The sequence below is a fragment of the Tauraco erythrolophus genome, chromosome 25 (assembly GCF_009769465.1).
Source record: "Tauraco erythrolophus isolate bTauEry1 chromosome 25, bTauEry1.pri, whole genome shotgun sequence".
NCBI classification, from domain to species: Eukaryota; Metazoa; Chordata; class Aves; order Musophagiformes; family Musophagidae; genus Tauraco; species Tauraco erythrolophus.
Genome location: NC_141489.1, coordinates 318,301 through 341,288, shown reverse-complemented (window position 1 = coordinate 341,288; position 22,988 = coordinate 318,301). Strand labels below are relative to the sequence as shown.

Genomic DNA, 22,988 nt, shown 5'->3' with positions numbered 1-22,988 from the left:
CCCGGGCTGCGGGGCCACCGGCCGCTTGAGCAGCCCCGGTGGCGGGGACCACCCCTGGGTGCTCCCGGGGGCCTCCCAGGGTTACCGGCACTCGCTGCCCCGCTCCCCCCCGCGCAGCCGCCGGCCCCGCGGCTGAGGATTAAACGCTTCTTCCCCCACGCGTGGCGCCGCTTCTTCCGCCGCTCGCTCCCGCCGCCAGCGCCGCCCCGGCACGGCGTCGCCGGCAGCTCCGCGCCGCGGGGAACGCGCCCGGCGCGGCACCGGGCAGCGGCGGGGGGCGGGGCCGCCGCGGGGGCGGAGCCTCGCGAGGGCGGGGCGGGGGCTCGCGGGGGCGGGGCCCAGCGGGGGCGGGGCGGGGCCCAGCGGGGGCGGGGCGGGGCGCCGCGGGGGCGGGGCGCCGCGGGGCGGACCGGAAGTGAGGCGGGGCGGGCCGGAAGTGAGGCGGGGCGGGCCGGAAGGCGGCGGCGGCGGCGGTTGCGGCGGCGGCGATGAGCTTCGCGTGGCCCTGGCAGTACAGCTTCCCGCCGTTCTTCACGTGAGGCGGGGCGGGGCGGGGCGGGGGGTCCGGGGAGAGCGGGGCGGGCGGGGTCAGGCCGCGCCGGGTGTGCCCGGTGCGCCCGGGGGGACCGGCGGGACCGGCCCGGGCGCTGAGCGGAGCCCCGCAGGCTGCAGCCCAACGGCGAGACGCGGCAGAAGCAGCTCTCGGCCTGGTGCGCGCTGGCGCTCGCCTACAGCCGGCAGCACCGGCTGCCCGCCATGACGGTGCGGGAGGCGCAGGACAGCCCTCTCTTCGCCAACCGCCGCCTCCAGCGTATCCTTTGGGCACCGGCCCCGGTGCCCCGTGCCCCCCCGCTCCCCCCCCCCCCCCCTCCCGCGATCGGTGAGCGCCTCCTTAACGCCGGCCCAGGGAAGCTGCCGCTCGAGTCCATCCAGGTGGTGCTGGAGGAGCTCCGCAAGAACGGTGGGTGCCGTCCGGCTGTCCGTCTGTCCGTCCGGCTGTCCGGCCCGTAGCGAGCGGGGTGGGAAGGGCGGGAGCGCTGTCCCGCTGCGGGTAGCCGGGCCCGGGCCGTGCCGTGCCACGGGGGTGCGGGCTGCTGCCCATGTGGGGTCCCACGGTCTTCGCTGCCCGCAGCTCCGTGGCGTCCGCCGCGCGCGGGAGCCAAACCGCTGCCTTTCCGGGGGCAGATTGAGCTGCAGGAGGAGGAGGGGGCTCGAAAGAGAAATTAATTTCCGAGATACTCGGGAAGTTGGTGCGAGTGGTCACGTGGTGGGGAGAGCGGGTACCTGGTGCTGCCAGCGCATGTCGTGAAATCTGCAGGTTTGATCGTTACTGTAGGCTTGTGCTCTGATTAAACACCTTTTCCCTGTTGATTTTAGGGAACTTGGAATGGTTAGATAAGAACAAAACCAGTTTTCTGATCATGTGGAGGAGACCAGAAGAATGGGGAAAGCTCATCTACCAGTGGGTGAGAACGTAGGAGCTGTCTCGCCCCACAGACCAGGCTTTCTGGGTTGGGAGGACAGGTGGCATTGGCTGCGATTGGTGAAAAAGACCACTGTAATGTTTTTCTCTTGCTTTCTCACTGCTTTTACCTTTCTTCTTCCATTTCTCTCTGTTTCAGGGCAGCGTAGGGATAGTAACAGCTTTTTACTTGCTCTGAGATGCAGTTTGAGCGGCGGATGCAGTTGTCCGCTCCCACGGCAGCTGGCTGTTCCGTAGTGAGGACAGAGCAGAGCTAGTTCCTATGGCACTAGTCCCTGTTGCGAAACACGTGGGCAGAAAGAGCAGAGGGATGGGGAAAGGAGCCGTCTCGGTTTCCTTAGGCGTCATTTCTTGACTCTCCAGTGCCCTGCGGTGTTCCCAGGGTATTTTGCTCATCAAGTGCTGTCCGTGTTCCGTTTCGCTTGCACCGAGGTGTATGGCAGATCGCGCCGAGGATGTTACATCAAACAGATGAGATTTGCTGTGTTGCTGTTGTGTTTCCAGGTGTCGAAGAACAGTTTGACCAACTCTGTGTTCACGCTGTATGAATTAGCCAGTGGAGATGACACAGAGAATGAAGGTAATGTCATGTGTTACGTTCTGGAGGTTTTCAGAGCACACTTGATTTGAGCACGTAAACAGTTGATTGTCAGATTATAGTTTTGTAGATTAAATATTTTAAAATTGCTTATGGAAGCTCACAGCGATCGCTACCCGCTCTGAAGAACATCTCCCTTTGTGACCACTGTTTGCGTTTTAAACCTCCCCCCACCCCAAAGCCTGCCTGGAGCTCAGCTCTTTATCTGGCAAGAGGTGCGGGGTGTTTTGGTTTTGTGCCTGTCTCCTGCGCTGCCTTTGAGACTGCTGTGACTCATTCCCTTCTGCCTGTTGACCTTCAGGCTTTGTTCCTGATGCAGCAATGTAGTGATGAGTCTGTCAGTGTAGCTGTGACTCTGGATTTGACATAGTGTTATGGTGCTGGAGTCTGAAAGGTGCTCTTCAGAGCCCGCTGCTTCGCTGCCACCAGTCTTTGTAAGCCTGTTTGTTTCCTTTGGTTTTTTTTCCCCTGTTGATGGAGATCTCTGTCCTTCCCTAGAGTTCCACGGCTTGGATGAGACTATGCTGCTCCGTGCCCTGCAAGCCTTGCAGCAGGAGCATAAGGCTGAAATTATCACGCTGGACGATGGCCGGGGTGTCAAGTTCTTCTGATAGGAGCCCCCTGCCCTCCACTTTTCCCTGGCTGCTGAAGTGGTTCTCACCGTGAAGGTTCGCTCTCCTGGCCTGGTTTCAAGCCATCACTACGAGCAGCTGCATACTTGGGACTTCTTGGGGCAAGGAGAATCTGCAAAGCCTTCCAAAGTCATGACTTCTTAGAAATATTCAGAGACCCTCTGTCTGTCTTTTCTCCCTGTTGATTGCGTTTGAGAGGCTAAAGCTGCTCTAGGCAGTTCTGAGAGGGACAACCCCGATGTGAAACAATGGGACTGCTCCCATTGCTGATCCCCGTTCCTGTGAAGGCCACAAAGCGGTCTCTTCAGCTGACTGGTTGCGCTTGGCCTTGAAGGACACCTCCTTCCCTCCTGCCAGCCGCGTGCTTGGGCTCTGCACTCCCCGCGGCGTTGCCAAGCGGGGTGAAAGCGAGCACAAGGAGCTCCCTGTCGCTGCTGTCCTGTAGAAGACCTCAATGGCAGAATGATACGTGCTTGCTGCAAAGCGGGCTGTGCAGCGGGGTTGGGGTGGATGCCAAGGAACTAATTTGAAGTAATTAAAATGAGATGTATTTATAGAGCAGTCTGGGTGTTTTCCTCTATCTCTGTTTTTCCATCAGAAACAAAACAGAGCAGCGTAGCAGATTCTTGCCCTGCAGTTGTGTTTCCTTACTGCACCAGATGGACACAGCAGCGTGCTGGGCAGAGGGTGGGTGGGAAGCAGGCAGCACAAGTGCTCTTCTCCATGTCCAGAGCTGCGGACCGCGTGGGCCCTTCCCGCCTGTCTTCAGGGCAGCATTTACTTTCATTTTCCACGTGCAGCCCACTGAAAGCTAACGGGTGTGTTGCAGAGGTGGTGGGGGAAGGTCTGTACAACAGCAGCTGGTAGAGGGTATGGCTGAGTTTTTAAGTTCTCGGCATTGATAAGGAAGAACTCGGCTTGTTGGAAACCACGACCCAGGTACAGTCTTTGCGGTAAATCCGTAATTGCTGACCGGGGGAGCTGGACAGCTGTGCTCAGAAGGATCATGCTCGCCTTTCCCGTTCTTTGCCCGAGCATTCAGTGCTTGTTGCAGGCAGAGGTGTGATGCTGTGCTGGAGCGATCTTCAGTCAGACCCAGTGGTCATTCCCGGGATCTGGCGGAGCACATGGCGCCTGCTCCTCGGCACCCTCGAGCCATCTGTCCCCAGCCAGTGCTGCACACTTGTCCTGCCAGCCCTGCCCTCGGAGGACAACTCGGCGCTGGTTCAGCTGCGGTGCTGCTGGCACCCCTCACCGATGGTAGGTGATTTTCAGTGTAGATGAGGTGTTGGAGCCCAGGCGGAGTTTGTGGGGCTGTGAAATTTAAACATTTCCTTTTGTAGCAGGAGCCCATTGACCTGAACTCAGCGGGATGTGCTGGCTTGATCTGGGCATGTTGTGCCGGAGCTGTGGCTGGAGACTGGTGACCGGCGTTCCTCTCTGTGCTGGTGACAGCGATGCTGCGGAGGAATTCCTGTGTGCTCGCGCTTCCCTGCTGGAGAAGGGCACCGGTGGTTCTCATGCCGACTCGCTGACGTGTTGGGCTAACGTGGTCTCTGCTCCTTTCTGGAGGCCATTATCTCCACGAGCACCAAGTTGACTTATGTGAGCAAATGGGACAGTGCAGCCCGCGGTGGGCACACCTGCCCCCCTCCTGCCGGTGCCATGGCAGCCTGGGGGCAGCCCAGGTTGTTTCAGGTGCCTGATCTGAGAGCCTGGGCTGCATCCCCACCCGAGCTGTGAGGTTTGGGCGCAGAGGACGGACGTGGCAGCCCTCGGTGATGGACACGCTGAGGACACAAAGAGCTGTTGTGGTGGCGCCATGCACTGTCTCACTGGGGGACCGTCTTGACGACAGCTGAAGAAGCCCATCTCCCTACAGCTGCTGCCAGCCACACTTGCAGAAGCAAAGGCTGGTGCAGGCTGTGCCATGCCACGTGCTGGGAGCCCCGCAGTGTGTCCCGGAAGAGGCAGCACGCGTTACCCTTTGCAACTGGCACAGGCTCTGCTCATCCTGGGGGTCACTGTTTGAACTGGGGTCCTCCCTCTGTGTTTGCAGCCAGGAAAGTCTTTGTGGGAACCGTCTGCTACCAGTGTCTACCCTGGGCTGTTTTTGATGTCTGAGATGTTCCTTCCTCTTCATGCCACTCACATCGACTCCTTCTCTTTCTGGTTACTGTGCCCTCCCCTCTTACTGCCTTCATCGCCCTGCAGTGAGCAGAGTTCCTGTGCTGGCTGTTCTGTACCTGATGGCATCTGCCCCCGAATAAGGAGCCTTCGGCAGCCAGGCCCAGGACGTTGGCGTTTCTTGCTCTCCATGTGCGTGATGCCGACCTCTCAGCGTTGAGTTCTGAGGTGCGTGTGCTGTGTGTAACCTGGCTGTCCTTGAGCGAGTCTGTGTTCTTAATTAAATTTGCTCCCTTCTTAGGAAATGGCTGATGTGACATTAGATAAGCCTAAAACCAGCCTTTTTCTTTCCAAGGCGCTCCTGGCAGCGACTGCTCTTTTTCGGCTTCCTACTTAGTTGTGTACTTAGTGAGAGGAGGAGGAAGAGTACGTCCCCCGCTTGCAGAACAATCATGGTGTAAAATTGCTTTTTCCTTGCCCTCTCGACTGGTTACGGAAGGTCGCATCCAGCCGTGCCCGCGAGGTCCTCGTGGGACCCACTCCCTGTGCCGGGCACTACGGCAGCGAGGTGCTTGCAGAGCTGCTGTCTGCTGGTGATCGCCCACAGCCATGGGACGTCCCGGGCCGGAAGAGCCGCTGCCGGCTGGTGCTCCCTGGCTGTTCCCTCTGCCGGGAAAGGTGGCAATTGGTATCTTGCAGTGATGTAAGCTTGTGTTGGCAGGTAAACAGAGCCTTTTAATTGTCCTCTGAAACTGCCTTCCTTATCTTTATCCAGCACGTTATCGCGTTTGATGATGCAATCACGAGACTGGGACACCAGAGCCAGCGCAGAGGTGCTGCGTGAGGCTGCTCTGGTGTAGGAAGCCCTCAGGGCCGGGTAGAGATAAAGGAGACAATCAGTCTGCTCAGAGGGAGAGAGCACGGCAGCCTCCAAACACCACGTTCCAGTGGACAGGAGCAGTGGGGCCTCTCCCCGGTGCTTCGGACACAGCGTGAGAGCTGCCAGCGCTCCGGGGGCCAAGCAAAGGGCCGGGGTGGCCCGTGTTCATGTGGGAGTACGGCTGAACCCGTGCGGGCTCCCTCACCTGCCGCTTCTCTGCCTCTGAGGTCATGGCCGCGTCTGGCCACGGCGATTAGGGCTCGCGGGCCGGGGCGAGGCGGAGCTCGGGGAGGCTGGTGCTGCGATAAGGTGCTATCGGGCCACCACACGCTCGGGTCCCGCTGATGGGGAAAGGAAAAAACGCTGGGAGGGTTTCAGTTAATGCAGCTGGTTTGGAGCAAGAGCTTTTTCAGTTGGATAAATGTATGTGTTGGGATACACTTGCGCACAGGTTACCTCTGAGGATTTCCTCCGCCCAGACTTGTGGAAGTTACCTGCCCGGGGTTAAAGCCACAGCTGAGGTTTGGGTGACTTCTCCTCCTCCCTGAACTTGAGTGTGTTGAGGCAGAGGGACACGGCAGGAGGAGGCTGGGAGCTCCCGCACGCACGGGGCGGTGAAGCCAACCATGAAACAAGCCCTGGGTCTCTGCAGAGCCCTCCTCTGCTCCGACCCTTCCCGGGATGGGCACCCTGTGCCTCACACTCCCCAGGCTGCGCATTCCCCATCTGCAGGGGATGGCTGTGCTCGAGCCCGTCCTGGCCCCTCCATGATCCTGCCCTGAGCTCTGGGATCAGAACGGACAATTCCTGGCAGGGCTCACTGGAGCAGGGAGCTGAGCAGGGCTTTGATTCATGATCTAATTCCAAGGAGAGTGATTACACAGTCCCCTGTTCGCTGCCTGGCAGCCAAATGCAAGTGAGAAATGGGTGACGTTGCCTGATTGCAGCGGTTCCTCAAAGCAAAGGGCTGGCACTGGCGCCTGCAGCCCAGAAACGTCACTCTGATAATGGCCGGGGAGCTGCGGGCACCACTGGAGCCCTGTGATGGGCACCTGATTGCGGAGCAGGAACTTTCTGATTTCAGGCCAAGCTGGCTCCAGCTTGGCGTCCTGGCCAGGTCAGGAGAGGATCCCTGCCCGAGCTGCCTCCCCTCTGCTGAGCTCACAGTGCGGGTTGGCAGTTGGGGGGCAACTGGGGAACTTCTGGGGTGGTTCACTGGGGGGGTGGAAGGCGGTACTCAGAGCAAAACGTCCCCCCTAATCTCCTCTCCCGTCTGCAGGGGCCCCACTGGGACTGGGACTCTCCTCTGCTCATCTGGGATCTTCTGAGGCATCTCATTTCATGACAAAAACACTTGATAAAGGGACATGAGCCTACTGGAGTCCAAGCCGAGATGCCTGCCTGCCTCCCTGTCGTTTGCTGAGGAGCCTGGGCTCCCTGCCAGCCCCGGGCTGTGTCCCTGTGCCTGGGCAGTGCAGGGCCCCTGGCAGCGACCCCTGGGAGGGGGTGGCCCTGGAGCCAACCCACAGGGGCTCAGGCAGCGTCTTAGCTGGCCGTGGCCAGGAGCCGTGCCGCCACTCGGAGCTGCGCAGATGTGGTCTCCCTGCCCGGCTCGGAGCTGGCCAACCTCGAGCCCTCATTGCGGATGTGCCAGGACCATCCCACGGCCGCCCTGCTCCTGCTCCGTGCTGTGCAGAGGGAGCGAGGGGCTGGGACCGGTTTTCTCTCCTTGGGCTCCCCAGGCTCGGGACAGCTGAGCTGGATGCCCCTGGGGCACAGACCTGTCCCGGGGCAGTGGGAGCTCCCAGCACAGCGAGCTCCCTTTCCCTCCCAGGACAGATCTGTGTCCCTGTTTGATTTTGGAAGCCATCAGCATATGCTGGCCAGTGCTGGGACTGATCTTCCGACCAGCCCCACCACTGCCTGCGCTGCCAGATTTGCCTCCACTTTGGCAGCTGCAGAACGAGACGCGGCGCTGCCTGTTCCAGGGATCAGGCTGAGGATTTTCAACCAAGAAGGTCTGAAAACTCCACCTCTGCTGGAAGCTGTAGTCAGGACAGGATAAAAATAAAAGCAATTACTTTTTAAGCAGGGAGGTTTTTAAACCTGACGTATGTTACATGAGTAAAAGCTGCAGCTTTGCGTCCTGTCATGGGCCCCAGAAGAGAGGCAGAGGCCGAAGGGGCTGCCTGTCCCGTGGGCAGCAGGCAGAGCCCTGCGGGGGGGCAGGTGGCTGTTCCCCAGGACTGTGGCCCATGCACGCTCTGGGGAGCACAGGGCTGGGTGAGGCTGCGGTCACTGCTCTCTGCTCCCCAGCCCGTGCTGCAGGCGAGCGGCTCTCGGCAAGGAGACGTCGGGCAAACTCCTTCCTGGGGAGGGGGTACCTGGCTCCGCTGGAGAGCAGGGCTGGAGGAGCGGGGTCATGCGGAGGGAGCAGAGCCTGCCTGCCTGGGGGAGATCAGCTCTGGGACACTCGGCCCAGCCAGGGCTGCTGCAGGAGCGACGTTTCGGTCCTCCCGCCGGACAGGGCTGTGCGGGGCTGCAGCCGCGCTGCGCGTCCAGGGACGGCCCGGGATCACCCGCGTGTGCCGGGGCAGCGCTGGAGGAGGACGTGGCTCTGCTCCCGCGTCGAGCGGCTCCTTAAAGTTTCCGGTATCGTTGAGTAGAAACAATTTGACCTTAGGGAAAAGAAATTAGCACCGGCCTCAATTGCTTTGTGTTTTGTGTAAACAGCCTCACCGGGTAGAACAACCGCGTCGTTTAACCTGGGGAGACAAGCAGCTCTTGTCCGGGCTTTTGGCCGGCGCAGGGCTGACACACGCTCGTATCTTCCTATTTGCATGACCCTAATTTCAGGATTTCAGCCCGTAGTAAACCCGGAGAGGAACGGCTCTCTGGGCCGGCTGGTCCCGCAGCCCGGGGAGCGGGACGGGGCTTCTCCGGACACGCTGCTCCGGAGCCCCGAGTCAGGAGCTCCGAGGAAATGTCTAACCCGGCGCCTTCCTATGCGCCGCCTCCCCCCCACCCCCTTCACCTACAGCGGCCCCATCGCCCGGGGGGCGGCGGGCGGGGAAGGGGCTGCCCTGCGGGGAGGGGAGGGCTCGGAGCCGCCGGGTCAGCGCTACGGCAGCGCGGCTCCGCGTGGGAGTTGGGCGGTGCCCCCCGGGCAGGGCCGAGGCGGGGGGACGGGGGCGGGGAGGATGCCCACCGGCCCCGCGGGCCGAGCCGGGGCGGCCGTGAGCGGTGCCAGGGTACGGGGCGCTCTGCCCGCTGCGCGCAGCCCGGGTCTGCTGTTGCAGTGCTGGGCGCCCGTCCCGGTGCTGCTGGTTCGCGGTGCCGGTACCGGTGCCCGTGCCCGGTGGCGGGGCCCGTGGCGCAGCGCGGCCGGGGGGCGGTGGCCGCGAGGGGGAGGGCCCGGGCGGGGCGGGGGAGGTGCCGCCGGGCGGGGCCGCGGCGGGGCCGGGCCGGTGCCCGGGCCGGGGCTCGGTGGTCGGTCGTGGCTGCGGGGCCGCACTAGGTGCGAAGCTGCGCGGGAGCGGCCGCGCCGGGCCAGGCTGAGCTGATGCTGGCGGCCGAGCCTGCCGCCGCCGGAGCCATGTCCCAGCCCGAGGCGGAGCCGGAGCCGGAGCCGGGGCTCCCCGCGCGGGCCCCGCACCGCAGCCGCGGCCGGCGGCCCTCGGGGCGCGACTCCCGCCGCGCGTCCTCCCGCTTCAACCGGCGGTTCTCGGCCGAGCTGGAGCTGCTGGGCTACCCGGCCCCGGACGAGGGGCGCGGAGGGTCCCCGCCGCCACCGTCGTCGCCGCCGCCGCCGGGCGCTGCCGGGCGCCGAGAGCCGGAGGAGACGGAGAGCGAGGAGGTGGAGACGCGCGCGGTCGCCACCTCCCCCGACGGCCGGTTCCTCAAGTTCGACATCGAGATCGGCCGCGGCTCCTTCAAGACCGTCTACAAGGGGCTGGACACGGAGACCACCGTGGAGGTGGCCTGGTGCGAGCTGCAGGTACGGCCGCCCGCGGGGCCGCGCTCACGGGGGTGGGGAGGCGGCCGCCCGCGCCTCTGCTCCTGCCCGCACCCTGCCTGCTCCCGCAGACCCCCGCCCGGAGGAGAGGGCACCGGCGGGGGCAGCTGGACCCTTCTCCGTCCAGCTCTCCTGTGTGGGCAGCCCTCTTTGGCCCTGAGCCCCTCTGCCCGCCGCTGCGTGCCCGGGCTGCCGTGTGGGAACCGCGGGGCATCTCCCCTGGTCTGGAGCCTGTACTGGAGAGTGCACGGACCCGAGTTCCCCCAGTTCTGCCAGGCTCGTTGGCGCCTTTCTGTGTCCGGGCTGCAGCAGCGGAACAGGGCAAAGCACCTGCAGCCGGGCTCGGGTTCCCCTCGCTCCCTGTGCCCGTCTGCCAGTGCCCCAGCGCCACACGGGACTCGGCCCAGACCTGGACTCTCCGCTTAACACCGCTGCTCACAGCCCTCCTGCCCATCACATGCAGTTTTCCGTTTGCCTCCTTACTGCCTGCACTGTGGAGCACACCGGTGCCGGTGCTCCCGATGCCAGCCTCCGCTCCAGGGGTTTACAGGTGGACCTGGAGCTGAGCACCCCGCTGCCTTTTCAGTGCCCACTAGCTTGCAGCTCTCCCCTTGGAAGGGCAGCCGTGTGCTCTCCAGCGCTGGCCTCTGCACGTGCCCCTGTGCCAGTGCTGGAGCTGTCTCCGAGGTTTGCTCCGATAGCCCTCGGTGTGCGCTGGGGCACGTGCCTGCAGCGAGCCCGGTGCTGAGCGTCAGGCGGGAGCAGGGTACAGAGCGACCTTGGTGCGCTCTGGCTGCGTGACCTTGGCTGAAGCAGAGTACCACGGGCACCTGCGCGTGGTTTCTGTGATGCTGCCAGGGGCTCTCTGCTGGGAGCACCCAGACCTGTGGTTTGCCAGGTCTTGGAGCAACGTCTCTGGCTCCTCTCTGTTGCCACACTCCTCCATCCCTTAGGATGCTAGCAGCGGGATGCTGAGGGCAGCAGTGAATGTGTTGCCTCTGCAACACCCTCTCCCACTTGTTACTTTTGCCAGGCCTGATCTTGTCCACAGAGGCGCACAGGGAGAGCCGTGCCGTGAGGCTCCCGTTTCTCCTTGGAGCCCCTGAGGAGGGGCTTCGGTGAAGTCCAAAGTCTCCGACAGGCTCCTGACCCTGGGGTGGCTGCTGCAGCTGGAAGGTCCAAGTCCTTGTTTACACAGAAAAACGTGTCTTGCGAGTTTGTTGTCTTGTTCCTGAAGCCTCGGTGCAGCTGCAGGCGGCTGCCCGAGCCGGGTCCTTGGGGTGGCTGCAGCCCAGTAGCGCAAGAAGAGATGCTGAGATAGCGGTGGGGGATTTCTGGAGGGGCTGATTGTTGCCCCTTAGCGAGGAAGGTGAGGTCGTGGGCCTCCGCCTGCCTTCGTGGGTTGCACAATGTTTCAGCTGGCTGTGAGAGCTGGCTCAGTGCTCCCTGCCTCCCGCAGCCCCGCGGCTCTGTCCGAGCGCTCCTGAGCTCCGTTTGAGTCCCGCGTCCCTTCGGTGGCAGGGCAAGCACCCGCCTGCCGCTGGCTGGGAAGGGCTCTCCTTGGTGAGCCCGGGACCTTCTCCGGATGAGTCAGCCGTGCCAGGCGCTTCCCTCCTGGCTGGCTCTGCGAGTCAGCCCCTCGCTGCAGACGTGCCCCAGCTCCCCTGCACTGGCAGCCAGCACGTGTGGCAGGGCTGGCAGCTTGGCATTACTCTCTGCTCTCCTGCTTGTCCCTGTGGCTGGGATGCACTGCCCCACAGGGCCCCTGTCCCCACCCCGGTATGTCACAGCAGCTCCCGTGTGTCTGCAGGGGCTGGATGCGGCCCCCGGTGCCCATCCTGCAGCCCAGGGCAGGGGCTGGGTGCACGTATGGCTCTGTTTAGCAAAGAGCTGGCGATGGTCTGGCAGCGGTGCAGGCAGGGCCTGCCTGCAGCTGTGCACAGGCAGCTCTGGTGTCTTGCGAGGTGGCTGCCGAGGGACAAGGCTGCACCCTCCCAGGTGGAGGAAAGGGAAGCAAAAAGGCTCATGTGCCCCGAGTCCAGCAGGCACATGCCAGCCCCATTGCCTGCCCTGCGAGCCTGCCAGGCCAGCACGGGCATCCCGTGAGCATCCTGCGGCGTCTGGGAGACGGGGCAGACCTGGCTCTGCTCGGCCACCCACTGCCACCCTCCCAGGGGTGTCTCTTGAGGGTCAGCCGGCACGGGCAGCTCCAGTCCCACGCAGCCCCGGCACCAGCCGCCCTGTCGCTCCCTCCCCAGCCCTCTCTCTTCCCCACCCGGTATTCAGCTCTGTCCCACTGACTGCTCTTTATCCGATGTCTCTTGTCCCAAAATCCACGTCCCATGAGGGGCTGGGAGCACAGAAGCAGACTTTTAAAAGTTTGGGTTTTTTTCAGCAATCATGCAAAGAATCAGACACTGTGACACAAATACGGGATTTGGAACCGCAAATAAAAATGGTTGTGGTTCTACCCTTTTAAAAATAGTTTTGTCCTGTGTCTTTCACAGTTCTTCTTTTATTGCCTTTCAATTCTAAATGAATGCTTAACCTCAGCCCTGACCTTTTCCGGTCCACAGAACCTCGTCCAGCTGCCGTGACAGCTCCCGATCCCACATCCCAGCTGTCCGTGCCATCCTCGCCCTGCCCTTCCCTCCCCTGTACCTGATGACCTGGTTTTTGCCTGTCCCCTGCCTTCCTGTGGGACCCCTCTGGGGACCTGCCCGTCCCCGTCCCCCTGTGCCACTGCCCCCAGTCCTGAACGTGGCGTCTGTCTCTGCCTCCTGCCCGCGTCCCGCAGCCCTGCCGTGACCTGTTTGTGCTTTCCAGCTTTAGACTGGGGACTATTTCTGTTGATAGGTGCTGTGGATGGTGGGGAAGGTGGAAGCAGGGAGGAAACCGGAGGCCTGGAGTGGGATCGAGCTGTAAATACCTGGCCATGAGTGGTTTTCCTGTGGGTCCCCTTGGGCTCCCTGTGGGCGACAGCATCCCGGGTGGCAGGCGCTGCTGTGCCTCCCCCAGCTCAGGCAGGTACCTTGGTTGGCTGCCCTGGGGGCTGTGGGCACCTTTATTCCCAAATTTCTGCATCTTCTCAAAATCCTGTCTGTCACATGGCCGGCACATCCTGCCTGCGGTGTGGTTGGGAATTGTGCTGTGACTGAGGCTGGTGAGACCCTGGGGCAGTGCCCGGGGGTCAGCCCTGCACGGGCCAGGAGCTCTGACTGTCCTGGAGATGAACCAGGAGACTGGGGAGATTCGCTTGACGGGAGTCCTGCGGGCTTGGAAATGCAAGAGCGTGTGTGCTTGTGTGCCCGCGAGCGTGCACAAGGTCACCGCTTGCCGAACGGTGGGGGGCAGACCCGCGGGGAGGAGCAGTGGGGTGCGGGCACCCACTGCTGCCATAGTGCTGGCTCCTGGGCCGGGAGGCTCGGGACCTCCCTGCGGCTGGAGGTGCCATGGCCGTGGCCGGAGGGATGGCGCTGAGTGGTCTCCAGTGCCTGCTCCGCACCCCGCCCCAGCGTCGCTACGAACATCCCTCCGGTGCATGAGTGTTCCCCTTTCCGGGTGCGACTCTTGGCCACACACAACGGGGCTTTCACAGGCCGCCACTGGGACCCCCTGCCTGGGGTGTCGTGGAGCTGGGGCCCTGCAAGGGCTGCGGGAGCAGGAGAGCCCTGCGAGGGCTGCGGACTGTGTGCCGAGCGCTGGAGCTTCCTTGTGCTGGGGAAAGCCTCCTGCCACAGAGGCGAGAGCCGTCCTCGGCCACTGTGCCCACCTCTCTCTCCTCCCATGCTGGCCTCGTCTCCCACCGTTGGCTGTGCCAGGCTCCCCGGCAGCCAGGTCCTGGCCCACGGGATGGGGCTGGACCGCTGCCAACCGGCTCCTCACCCGGCCCCACGCTGCCATCCCCAGCGTCCTCCTCTGCCCTGCACGAGGTGCTGCTAGGAAAGGACATGGTGTCCCTGCGTGCCGCGCGGGGCAGCAGGGCTCTGCTGGCAGCTCTGCCTGCCCTGCCCTCCCCGGTGCCCAGTTCCTGGATGAGCAGCTTCTCTGGTGGGGCTGAGGCTGGACAGGGCTCCGCTCCCCACTACTGGTGCTTGGTGGGGAGAGCGCTGGGATGCCCGGCCGCGGGACTGCCTGCCACTTCGGTCGGGCGGGAGGAACAGTGCCGAGCAAGCCCAGCAGTCCTGGCACAGGCTTGCGGACGAGCTTGGCTCCCCCAGCCCTTGCTCCGGGCACCCTGAGAGAGGTAGCCTCGTGCTGGGGGTTCTGCCTGGGGTTGGGGGTGGCACGGTGGGGACCACGCTGGTACGACTGCTCCAAGCGGGGTCCCCTCTTGCCGAACTGGGAGAGCCGTGGCCGCCCGTGACTCCCTCCCTGCCCCTCTTCGTAGCCCATGTTGGTTTCCCCCGTGCCCATGCACGTTTGTGGGGCACAGTGAAGCCTCCGGGCTCCTCGGTGGGGATCGGGAGGCCAGAGGGTCTGAAGGTGGCCGTGACGCCGGGCAGGGCAGCCGGTGTGCTGCTGGGCCGCGCAGGGGCTTTGGTTGCTGTTTTCCTCCTCGGCTGTGAAAGGTCCCATTCATCCCGCTGCAGGGCTCAGGTTCTCATCTGGGCTGAGCCGGGTCCCCGAGCGCCTGTTAAACGCAGAGGGGATTATGGAGCGGCTCCAGCCCGGCCGTGGGGCGGCTGTGATGCAATGAAAATATTACGAAAGCTGCCCGGGCTGAGGGATGGCGGCTGCCAGCCAAGGAGCTGAGCGCGGCTCCGGCAGCGCCGGGCAGTGGAAGCACAGGGGCTGCCTGCGGCAGTTTGGGTTTCCTTGGCCCCAGGAGTGTGGGCTGGACGGGGGTCCGGGCTGGGCAGCCCCCAGACTCTGCAGCGGCTGTGCCCGTCGGGGTCCGGGGTCGCAACAGGAGATGCTGCTCGGCTCCCGCCTCTGCCTGGGGCTCGGTGCCCGCGGCTGCCCGTGCTCGGGGCAGGACCCGGCTCCTTCGGGGTCTGGCCAGCTGGTTCCCCCTTCCTGCGCTCCTGGACGAGGGGTCTGCGTCCTCCCCGCTGGTCCCGGCCCCTCTCAGTGCCGGTGTCAGCGCTCGGCTTCAGTTTCCACTTTAATTAACTCGAGCGGGAGGAACGTGGAAAAACCTGAGCTGGAGCCTCCCCCGCCTGCTTTCCCCAACAAAGGCCCCATTGAGGCTGCCCCGGCACCCTGCCACGCCGTGCCCCGGTGCCCGGTGCAGGGAGCTGGTGATGCCCTGGCGGGGGCAGGGCTGGCCTGGGGGGCAGAGGGGCTGTGGCCGTCGGATCTGCACAGGGCACACCGGCGGGCATGTCCTGCATGTCCCCTTGGCTGGGTGGCTGGTCTGGGACGGTCCCAGCCCCACGTGAGCCCCTGTGCTGGGGGTCAGCAGGTCTGATCCCGGCTCTGTGCTTGGGCCATGGCAGCCCCTGCTGCCTCGTACGTAGGGAGTGGGGACGAGGATGTGAGGGCATCCCCCTGTGCGCGCTGAGACCCTGTGTGCCCCCCTCACCTCCCCACTGGCTCCCACAGACACGGAAGCTGTCGAAGACGGAGCGGCAGCGGTTCCGTGAGGAGGTGGAGATGCTTAAGGGGCTGCAGCATCCCAACATCGTCCGCTTCTACGACTCCTGGAAGTCGTCTGTCAAAGGCCAGGTCTACATCGTGCTGGTCACAGAGCTCATGACATCTGGCACCCTGAAAACGTGAGCAGGGACTGCCAGGTTGGGGTGCACAGGGGAGGGGATGGGGTCCCTGTGGTGACGGGAAGGTGAGGGACAGCTCTGCACCCGCACCTGAGCCCTTGACGTGGGCGTTTGGGGGGGATGATGCGCTGTGGTGGGATCTGGGTGGATGATGGGGCAGGGCTGGGAGCTGGAGACAGAAATCAGGGTTGCTGCTGGATGTTTGGAGACCCAGGAGCTTCACTGGCACCGTCCTGTGCCGGGACAGTGTGACCCAGGCACCCTGGTGCTGAGTGGGGCGGCAGCACTGGGCGCTCACCCCAGCTTGCTCCTGGCACCAGTGGCACAGGGCACTGGGCTCCTCCTGGGCTGTGGTGTCTGTGCTGCCTCTACAGAGTCCAGCCCGGACGGGACCGCGAGCCTGTGGCTCCAGGATGCTCTTTGCCGCTCGCCCTGTGTGGGCACCTGCATCCGGAGGGGCTCAGCGTGGCGGTGGGAGAAGGGTGGGCTGGGGTCGGGGCAGAGGTGTGGGGCCGACCCCCGGGGTTCAGCCCCGTGGGTCCCCCGGCAGCTATCTGAAGCGGTTCAAGGAGATGAAGCTGAAGGTGCTGCAGCGCTGGAGCCGGCAGATCCTCAAGGGGCTGCATTTCCTGCACACCCGCTCGCCCCCCATCATCCACCGCGACCTCAAGTGCGACAACATCTTCATCACGGGCCCCACTGGCTCTGTCAAGATTGGGGACCTGGGCCTGGCCACGCTCAAGCGAGCCTCCTTCGCCAAGAGCGTCATAGGTGGGTCCCAGCGCAGCCCCGGCACGGCCAGGCTCCTGGCTGCCCTACGGCAGCCGCAGGCGCGGCAGTGCCCCGCGGGTGCTGAGCCCCGCTGCTGCCCCCAGGCACCCCTGAGTTCATGGCGCCGGAGATGTACGAGGAGAAGTACGATGAGGCAGTGGACGTCTACGCCTTCGGGATGTGCATGCTGGAGATGGCCACCTCAGAGTACCCCTACTCCGAGTGCCAGAATGCCGCCCAGATCTACCGCAAGGTCACCTCGGTGAGCAGCCCCGGTCCCCGGGAGGGGGGCAATGCTGCTGGCCGGTGCCGTGGGCACGGGAGCTGGGGTGAGGGAGCGGGAGGGCTGTTTGGATGGAGCTGTTGAGCCTCACCACTCCCCAAAACGTGTCACCGTGCAGGTTGTGCAAGCAGCTAAAAGTAGCCTGGGCAGTGAGAGGGTGCCGTGCCAGGGCGCAGGGCCCACGGAGGGCAGAGGGGCCACAGCTTGGCCAGACCCCATGGCCCTCACCCGGTGCCAGCACTGCCAGCGCATTAATGGAGTGGAACGGGAGCGGGTTGGCTCAGCCGCCCCCTGCCTGGGGCACTGTGGCTGCCCAGCCCTTTCCGGCCGGCTCCTGCCGGCTCCTGCCTGCTGGGGTGGAAACCCCGAGCCCTGGGGCATCCCGGCCCCAGCGGCCCATGACAGCACGTGTGGCTCGGCCGTGGGAGCCGTGGCTGGTGGGGCCCTGGGCTGGGAGCCCCGTCCTCCCATGTCCCCTGCTGCTGGCGGGGCTGTGCCTGGGGGCGGCGGGGCTGCGGCAGCCCGGGGAGCATCCGGCAGCCCCGCAGAGCCGGGGTGCAGCCCCAGGCCCTGGGAGCCCGGCGCCATGGTGAGTCTGGCACAGCAGGCACTGACGCCTGTCGCCCCCAGGGCCTGAAGCCCGGCAGCTTCTACAAGGTGAAGGTTCCAGAGCTGAAGGAGATCATCGAGGGCTGCATCCGCATGGACAAGAACGAGAGGTGGGGAGCAGCAGGGGGGCTGGGTGGCAGACCTCCCCGGCCCCCGGCCTCGTGCTGAGCTGTGCTCCCCACAGGTACACCATCCAGGACCTGCTGGAGCACTCCTTCTTCCAGGAGGACACGGGGGTGCACGTGGAGCTGGCCGAGGAGGACGATGGCGTCAAGTCTGGGCTCAAGCTCTGGCTGCGCATGGACGACACGAAGAAGCTGCACGGCAAGTACAAGGACAACAACGCCATCGAGTTCCTGTTCGAGCTCTACAAGGACGTGGCGGAGGAGGTCGCCCAGGAGATGGTGGGTGCGGTGACGGAGGAGCCCTGCGCACCGCAGGGTCCCCGTGCCTGAACGTGATGAGCCCCTTGTCGCGCAGGTGGTCCTGGGCTTCGTCTGTGAGGCCGACTACAAGCTGGTGGCCAAGGCGGTGCGTGACCGCGTGGTCGCCATCAAGCGCAAGCGGGAGAAGCTGAAGCGCACCCAGGATGTGCCGTCGCCTGTGGAGCCAGAGCAGCCACCAGGCGTCCTGCGGCTGCTGGAGGAGCTCAAGTCGCCTCTGCCACCTGGTTCCCCTGCACCCACCGCAGCCACCCCTGGCTCTGAGGACTCCGTCTTCAGCAGCACCTTCCCCCCGGAGCCTGAGGAGCCAGAGGCCGACCAGCACTTTGCCTACCGCCACACCAGCTACTCCTCGGCCACCTGTGCGTGAGCACTAGGCAGTGGGACAGCAGGGCAGCCTGGGGCAGGAGGTGGGGGGGGGTCTGTCCCTGCCCACTTCCAGCTGTGCCCACTCCAGCCCCCAAGTCCTTTCCAGGGGGTGCGAGCCGGGGAGGGGGCTCCTACTCCAGCCACACTCACGTGAGCACTTTTCCGCAGCTGACTGCGAGACGGATGGCTACCTGAGTTCCTCTGGCTTCCTGGACTCCCCAGACCCAACCCATCGCAGCTTCTTGGGGGAGGACCCTGCCAGCCCACCACCTGCCCGCCCTGCACGCTGCTTCCCCACGGTGAGCGGGGCCCCGCGGGGCTGGGGGTCAGGGTGGCCACGGTGCCAACTCACACCATCCTCTCCCCACAGAGCATCGCGGTGCAGATGCCAACCGAGCGCCTTCCCTCTGCCAGCGGCTTCTCCTCCCCGGTGGACAGGTGAGGCCGCGGGGTCTGGACGCGGAGTGCGGCAGCTGGGAACAGCTGTGCTGATGCTCTGGCGCTGGGGCTTCCTGCAGCTACGCCTCAGACGTGGCGTCCGGCATGAGCGACGGCTGCGAGGGGCTCTCGGCCAGCGAGTGGAGTGCCAAGCTGCCGCCCAAGCGGGCCACGGGGAAGCTGCTGCGGCGCCGTGCCCGGTCCAGGCTGCGTGTCACCAACGTGAGTGCCACGGGTGCTGGGCAGGTGGGCGAGCGCTCCCCGGGCTGAGTCAGCCCTGCCGCCCGCAGATCTCCGACAAGAACGACCGGGTGGTGGAGTGCCAGCTGCAGACCTACAACAACAAGATGGTCACCTTCAAGTTCGACCTGGACGGGGACAACCCGGAGGAAATCGCGGCCGTCATGGTGAGCGCAGGGCAGTGGCGAGGGTGGGGGCCTGCCCAGCTGTGCCAGGTGCTGACCACCCGTCTGCCCCCAGGTCCACAAGGAGTTCATCCTCAAGTCGGAGCGGGACAGCTTCGTCCACCGCATCCGGGACATCATCCATCGCGTGGCAACCCTGCTTCGCAAGGATGGGCACGGCGCCGCTGAGCTGCCTGAGAGCCCTGAGGCCGAGCGTGGCGCAGGCAGCCCAGTGAGTGCCCAGCCCGGCCCTGACGGTGCTGGGGAAACCACAAACGCTGAGCGTGGCTGGGGGTGCTGCCTGGCCCCGGGGAGCCCAGCGGAGAGGGGGCCGGGGTGCAGGGTCACTCTGCGCCCATGGCTCTGGGTCACTCTGCGGTGGGTCGTGGTGCCCACTGCCCAGTGGGGCCGCCGGCTCCTGTCCCTGCAGGCGGTGGGGCTGGGGTGGGGCTGGCAGGGGCTCGGCTCAGCCTGCCGGGGGGCTCTGCCCTGCCGCTGGGCTCAGCCCCGTCCCCCTTGGCAGGCGGACCTGCAGCTGCAGGAGCTCTCCCACTCCATCTCCTCCTCATCCTCGCTCAGCGGTACGTCTGTGCCCCTGTGTGCACCCCTCCTGTGCCCCCGGCAGGGCCGGCGCTGGCCCCGGCTGAGCCCAGGGGCTCCCGTGGGGCACGTCCCGCCTCGGCTGTGTCAGCTCTCGCCCCCGCGCTGCAGACCTGGGCGGCTCCAGCCCCGGCCTCTTGGTCCCATCCCCGGTCCTGCCATCGCGGAGCAGCTCCCTGTCGGAGAAGGACCTCGCTGGCCCCACGGAGCCACTGGCAGCCGCCGCCGGTGAGCTGCAGCCCGCGCTGCTGGGCTCCCCTGCAGGTACCAGCCCCGACGGGGCCCGGCATGTCGGTCCCTCCGGGGCTGCCTGTGCCGCCGCCGCGCCTTGGCCGGTCCCTCGCTGGCGCGGGGCTCGGAGCTGCCTGGATGGGGGGTGGAGGGGGCTCGTGGGGGTCAGGGGCCACTCTTGACTGTCCTCTCTCCATAGGCTCCGTGCAGACCTGGCCCCTTGTCTCGACGGCTCCCTCCTGGCTGACAGCATCACCGGCGTTTCTGCAGAGCCCCCCGAGCCCCCCAGGGGGGCCTGTCCCACTGCCCCCGCCCCAAGCCCTCCTGTCCCCGCTGCCGCTCCCCACATCCCCTCTCCCCAGCGAGCCCAGCAGCCCCCTGAGCCCCCCTGTGACCAGCACATCCTGGTCCCCCACTGCCCCCCTCCTGTCGCTGGCCAACGTCTTCTCCCTGGCAGTGATGAGCGTGGCCCACACGCTGCTGCCCGCCGTCTCCTCCATCGCCAGTTCGGGTGGGAACCTCTACCCTCCGCTGCTGCCGCAGCCACAAAGCCTTGTCCTGGGGCCCCCGCGCTTTGTCTACCCCAGCCCTGCCAGCATGGCCAAGCCAGTCCCAACCTGCAGTGGGGCTCCGGAGTCAGCAGGGGCTGATGTCCTCACTGCTGGAGAGCCCATGCCATTCCCTCCCCCAGCGCCAGCCTCACCGTGCCCTGCAGGCAGTGAGGCCTCAGGGAGTGCCCTGCCATTGCTGAGCACATCCGTGCCAGGGAGCCCAGAGAGCAGCATGGTGAGTACAGGGGTGGTGGGGGCTCCCCGGGGCCGCTCGAGGTGGGGCTCAGTGCTGGGAGGGCCAGGTTGTCACTGCAGATGCTGCCTTGGGATGGGACAGGGAGCCCCTGGGATGTGGGGAGGGCTGAGCGGGTGGTGGGTCCCCAGGGCACGGGAGCAGCAGCAGGGCAGGGCAGGAGACATGGGGGGACCTGGGGTGGGGCAGCTGACGGTGCTCGGGTGCGTGCAGGTGCTGCCTGGCTCCCCAAAGCCCAGCCACCCGCTCATCGTCTCGGAGTCGCCAGCCCCTGGCGTGCCCAAGGCCCGGCTCTCACCCATCAATGAAGGTGAGGTGGGGAAGGGCCGAGGCTGCGCCACGCAGCCGTGTCGGTGCGGCGGCACCGCGCCATCCCCGCCAGCCCATGTGCCTCAAACCCCACCAACTGCCCCCTGTCCCCGGCAGAAGCCAAGCCCCAGATCCTGGGCCGGTTCCAGGTGACACCGACCAAGGACCTGGCTGTGACATCTCGAGTGCCAGGCAGCAGCGAGGGTGAGCAGCGTGGCACGGAGCCTGCGGTGGACGGCTGCCCCCTGCCCACGGCCCCCAGCACGGGGGGCAGCTCAAGCAGTGACTCGGACTCAGTGCTGGAGATGGCAGAGCAGGACGCCGAGGCTGCCGAGGTGGTGGCTGAGGAGGGCACGGCTGTGCCAGCGGAGAGTGACCGGGAGGGCACCGGGGAGGAGGGTGCAGAGAGCGCACCCCAGGCGGTGCTGAGCCAGGTGTGGCTGAGCTCCTCCCGCAGCCTGTCCTACTTGAGCAGCGACGACACCGAGAGCGAGGACGAGGAGATCTGGGAAGAGCTGCAGAACCTGCGCCAGAAGTGAGCACCCTTGTGGCACAAGGGGCAGCGGGGTGGTGGGCTGCACCCGGGAGGCAGTGCGGGGGCTGCAGGAGGGGACAGGTCTTCCCTCCGGCGCCGGGCAGGAGGACAACATCCCCTCCCTGGATGCCCTGGCTCGGTTGGGCACAGCGCACGGCTCAGCTGCCAGCCCCTGTCTCCTGCCCAGGCACCTGGCCGAGGTGCAGCTGCTGCAGAGCGCCCAGAAGAAGGAGATTGAGGAGCTGTACCTGCGGATGGGGAAGCAGCCGCCACTGGGCATCGTCTCCCCCGCTGCCATGCTCTCCAGCCGCCAGCGACGCCTCTCCAAGGGCAGCTTCAACCCCTCTCGCCGGAACAGCCTGCAGCGCCTGGAGCTGGCGCAGCCCCCAGGTGCCAGCCCTGCTGCCCCAGCTCCCTCCTGAGGCCCCAGCAGGCTGGGCGGGGGCTGCAGGACGGGGACCACCTGCGTCCCCTGCTCAGGGCTGGTCTGTCCCAACAGGCATCATGCGCCGTAACTCGCTGAGCGGCAGCAGCACCGGCTCACAGGAGCAGCGCCTGAGCAAGGGGGTGACCTTCGCCGACGACTTCGGCCGGATGGTAAGGAGTGGGGGGCCGATTCTGCTGCTGGCGGCCCCACAGTGCCCTGGGCGGGCCCCAGCTCACTGCTGCTTCTCTCCCCAGTAGCCGGCTGGCCAGGAGTGACTGAACGAACTACCTCAACCAAGTGCCTGCTGCCCCAGGGGAGGGCAAGAGCCCCTGCACCTCCTGGGAGGGCAGCACCAGCCCTGGGGGCAGCCAGTGCCCTCGGGCTGGGCCAGCCGGGTGCCTGCCCTGGGCAGCCTGGCCCCCCCCCACCTCAGCCCCGTGCCCCTTGGCCGTGTGCCCGCAGCAGCGTACCTGCTGCCTCTGTATCAGAGCGAGGGCAGGCGTGTCCCACACTTTTCTCCTGTTTCCTCCCTCTCTGTGCCCCCCGCAGCTTCCCTGTCCCTCCCAGGCTGTTTGCTTACGCCCAGCCCCAGCTGCAGGACACGTGCGAGGCGCTCCGTCCGTTGTGCTTTACTCCGCGCTGAACCCTTGCAGGTGGAAGTGGGCCTCGCTGGTGCCCTGTCCTGAGCAGAACCAGCCCCTCGCTGCATCCCACTCAGGACACATCCCACCCCTGCCACCACACTGTCCTCCCGCTCCGCCCGGGGCTGCTCCAGTGCTGATCCCTGCGTGGGACAACGTGTAGGGCCTGAGCCCACCGCCCCGGGGCCGAGCTGCTCGCTGCCACCCTCATCTCGCTCCGTGCAGCCCAGAACCAGCCGGCTGCGGAGCAGGAAGCCTCCCTCGGCCCGTAAGGTGATGGAGCTGGTGCAGCAGGAATGGCAGCGGGTGCGCTTTGTTAGGAACTGATGTCTGGAAAGCGTTTTCATAAACATGAATTAAATAAAAACAAGGCCTCTCTCTGACTGGCTGGCAGGACTTGTGGGTGCTGTCCTTGCTCTTGGCTCATGACAGAAGATGATGAAATGAGCAGCAAAATAGAGAATTCCCTGACAGACACCTGAGTGGGGGGCAAGGTCCTGAGCTGGACTCTGGCCACCAGCTGCTTTAACAACAGGCGCTGACGCAGTCACCAGACGGGGTATTTATTGTGGAAAGCGACAGGCGCCCAGGCACCCCTGCCCTTCCCAGGAGCAAGTCCTTGGCAAAGACCCTGTCCACTCTCCAGGAGAAAGGTGGCTGCCCGCGGAG

At 65.3% G+C, this 22,988-nt stretch overlaps 2 protein-coding genes across 3 annotated transcripts; both read left to right on the top strand.

Moving 5' to 3' along the window:
• Window positions 1-488: 488 nt before the first annotated feature.
• On the top strand, window positions 489-2,968 carry VPS25 (vacuolar protein sorting 25 homolog). The gene is made up of 6 exons (XM_086626734.1): window positions 489-535; window positions 666-811; window positions 908-961; window positions 1,378-1,466; window positions 1,988-2,063; window positions 2,580-2,968. The coding sequence occupies exons 1-6, from the start codon at window positions 489-491 to the stop codon at window positions 2,690-2,692; spliced, it is 525 nt and encodes a 174-aa protein (XP_086482860.1). The 3' UTR covers window positions 2,693-2,968.
• Window positions 2,969-9,282: 6,314 nt separating this feature from the next.
• Window positions 9,283-22,715, top strand: WNK4 (WNK lysine deficient protein kinase 4). 2 transcript variants are annotated; one of them, XM_086626733.1, is made up of 20 exons: window positions 9,283-9,717; window positions 15,283-15,455; window positions 16,006-16,226; window positions 16,331-16,488; window positions 17,140-17,228; window positions 17,303-17,522; window positions 17,599-17,923; window positions 18,099-18,229; window positions 18,301-18,368; window positions 18,449-18,590; window positions 18,659-18,775; window positions 18,849-19,004; window positions 19,278-19,353; window positions 19,484-19,636; window positions 19,803-20,389; window positions 20,621-20,717; window positions 20,834-21,251; window positions 21,439-21,641; window positions 21,751-21,848; window positions 21,936-22,715. In XM_086626733.1, the coding sequence occupies exons 1-20, from the start codon at window positions 9,283-9,285 to the stop codon at window positions 21,951-21,953; spliced, it is 3,885 nt and encodes a 1,294-aa protein (XP_086482859.1). In that variant the 3' UTR covers window positions 21,954-22,715. The 2 variants fall into 2 exon arrangements, with proteins under 2 accessions (XP_086482859.1, XP_086482858.1); XM_086626732.1 differs by having other exon boundaries at window positions 19,296-19,353; window positions 21,933-21,969.
• Window positions 22,716-22,988: the final 273 nt, after the last annotated feature.

Excerpts from the sequence above, each read along its gene's own strand:
- VPS25 (XM_086626734.1), top strand. The coding sequence starts at position 489 with ATGAGCTTCGCGTGGCCCTGGCAGTACAGCTTCCCGCCGTTCTTCAC. Across the intron at positions 536-665 it reads AGCTTCCCGCCGTTCTTCAC|GCTGCAGCCCAACGGCGAGA; the intron begins GTGAGGCGGGGC and ends GGAGCCCCGCAG. Across the intron at positions 2,064-2,579 it reads AGATGACACAGAGAATGAAG|AGTTCCACGGCTTGGATGAG; the intron begins GTAATGTCATGT and ends GTCCTTCCCTAG.
- WNK4 (XM_086626733.1), top strand. The coding sequence starts at position 9,283 with ATGCTGGCGGCCGAGCCTGCCGCCGCCGGAGCCATGTCCCAGCCCGAG. Across the intron at positions 17,523-17,598 it reads AGGAGGTCGCCCAGGAGATG|GTGGTCCTGGGCTTCGTCTG; the intron begins GTGGGTGCGGTG and ends CTTGTCGCGCAG. Across the intron at positions 17,924-18,098 it reads CAGCTACTCCTCGGCCACCT|CTGACTGCGAGACGGATGGC; the intron begins GTGCGTGAGCAC and ends ACTTTTCCGCAG.